We start from the raw sequence: 698 nt of genomic DNA, 5'->3' as shown, positions 1-698 counted from the left end.
ATGCCTTCCTCGATCGTCTTCCGAGCTTCCGAAAGCAAAAAACCTATTGCTAAACCCACCGCTACGTTCACCGGTGACGTCTATCTCGACTTGGTCCACAACGAGGAGAAAGCCACCATCGCCAACGTCACGTTCACACCTTGCGCCAGAACCTATTGGCATACACACGAGGAGGGACAGATGCTTAGAGTTCTCGCTGGGTCGGGTTGGATTTGTGATAGAGGAGCCGCGCCACAGCGCATCGGGGCTGGTGATGTGATTTGGGCCCCTGCAGGAACGACGCACTGGCACGGTGCTGATGATGCTAGTCTCATGACGCACCTTGTAATTGGACTGGGCAAGACTACTTGGCACGAAGAGGTCTCGGATGAGGAGTACGGGAAGAAGAAGGCAGCGTAAATAAAGCCAGGTCCAAATGCAACACCACTGCTGGGAGATGATTCTTATTCCAGGCCTAACCCGTGATACGACAATCTAAAAACACTTCATAATAGTCTTCCCACTCAAGAGAAAGTGAGCATATGGCCAACAACTAACCATACCGCCATCATGCGTTCAAACCGTGAATCTTGGGTTGCGATTGGTGATCATGCCTTGTAATCAAGTTCCAAAGTCAGTCGATGGTGTGTGCTGCATGAATAGTAGTGAGACAGCAACGCAGGATGGCTAAGTCTTCAAAGTGACTAACTAATCATTTT

General features: G+C 50.0%; 1 protein-coding gene across 1 annotated transcript; it reads left to right on the top strand.

Annotated features, from left to right (window-relative positions):
• Positions 1–399, top strand: CGCA056_v013874 (uncharacterized protein; the record flags this gene model as incomplete). Its single annotated transcript, XM_037329116.1, has 1 exon — positions 1–399. One exon carries the CDS (start codon positions 1–3, stop codon positions 397–399), a length of 399 nt encoding a protein of 132 aa, XP_037172388.1.
• Between the last annotated feature and the right edge of the window lie 299 nt (positions 400–698).

The sequence above is a fragment of the Colletotrichum aenigma genome, assembly GCF_013390185.1.
Source record: "Colletotrichum aenigma strain Cg56 chromosome Unknown KSG_Cg56_contig10, whole genome shotgun sequence".
NCBI lineage: Eukaryota > Fungi > Ascomycota > Sordariomycetes > Glomerellales > Glomerellaceae > Colletotrichum > Colletotrichum aenigma.
Note: the sequence above shows the minus strand (reverse complement) of the source record. Positions and strands in the feature narration are given on the sequence as shown.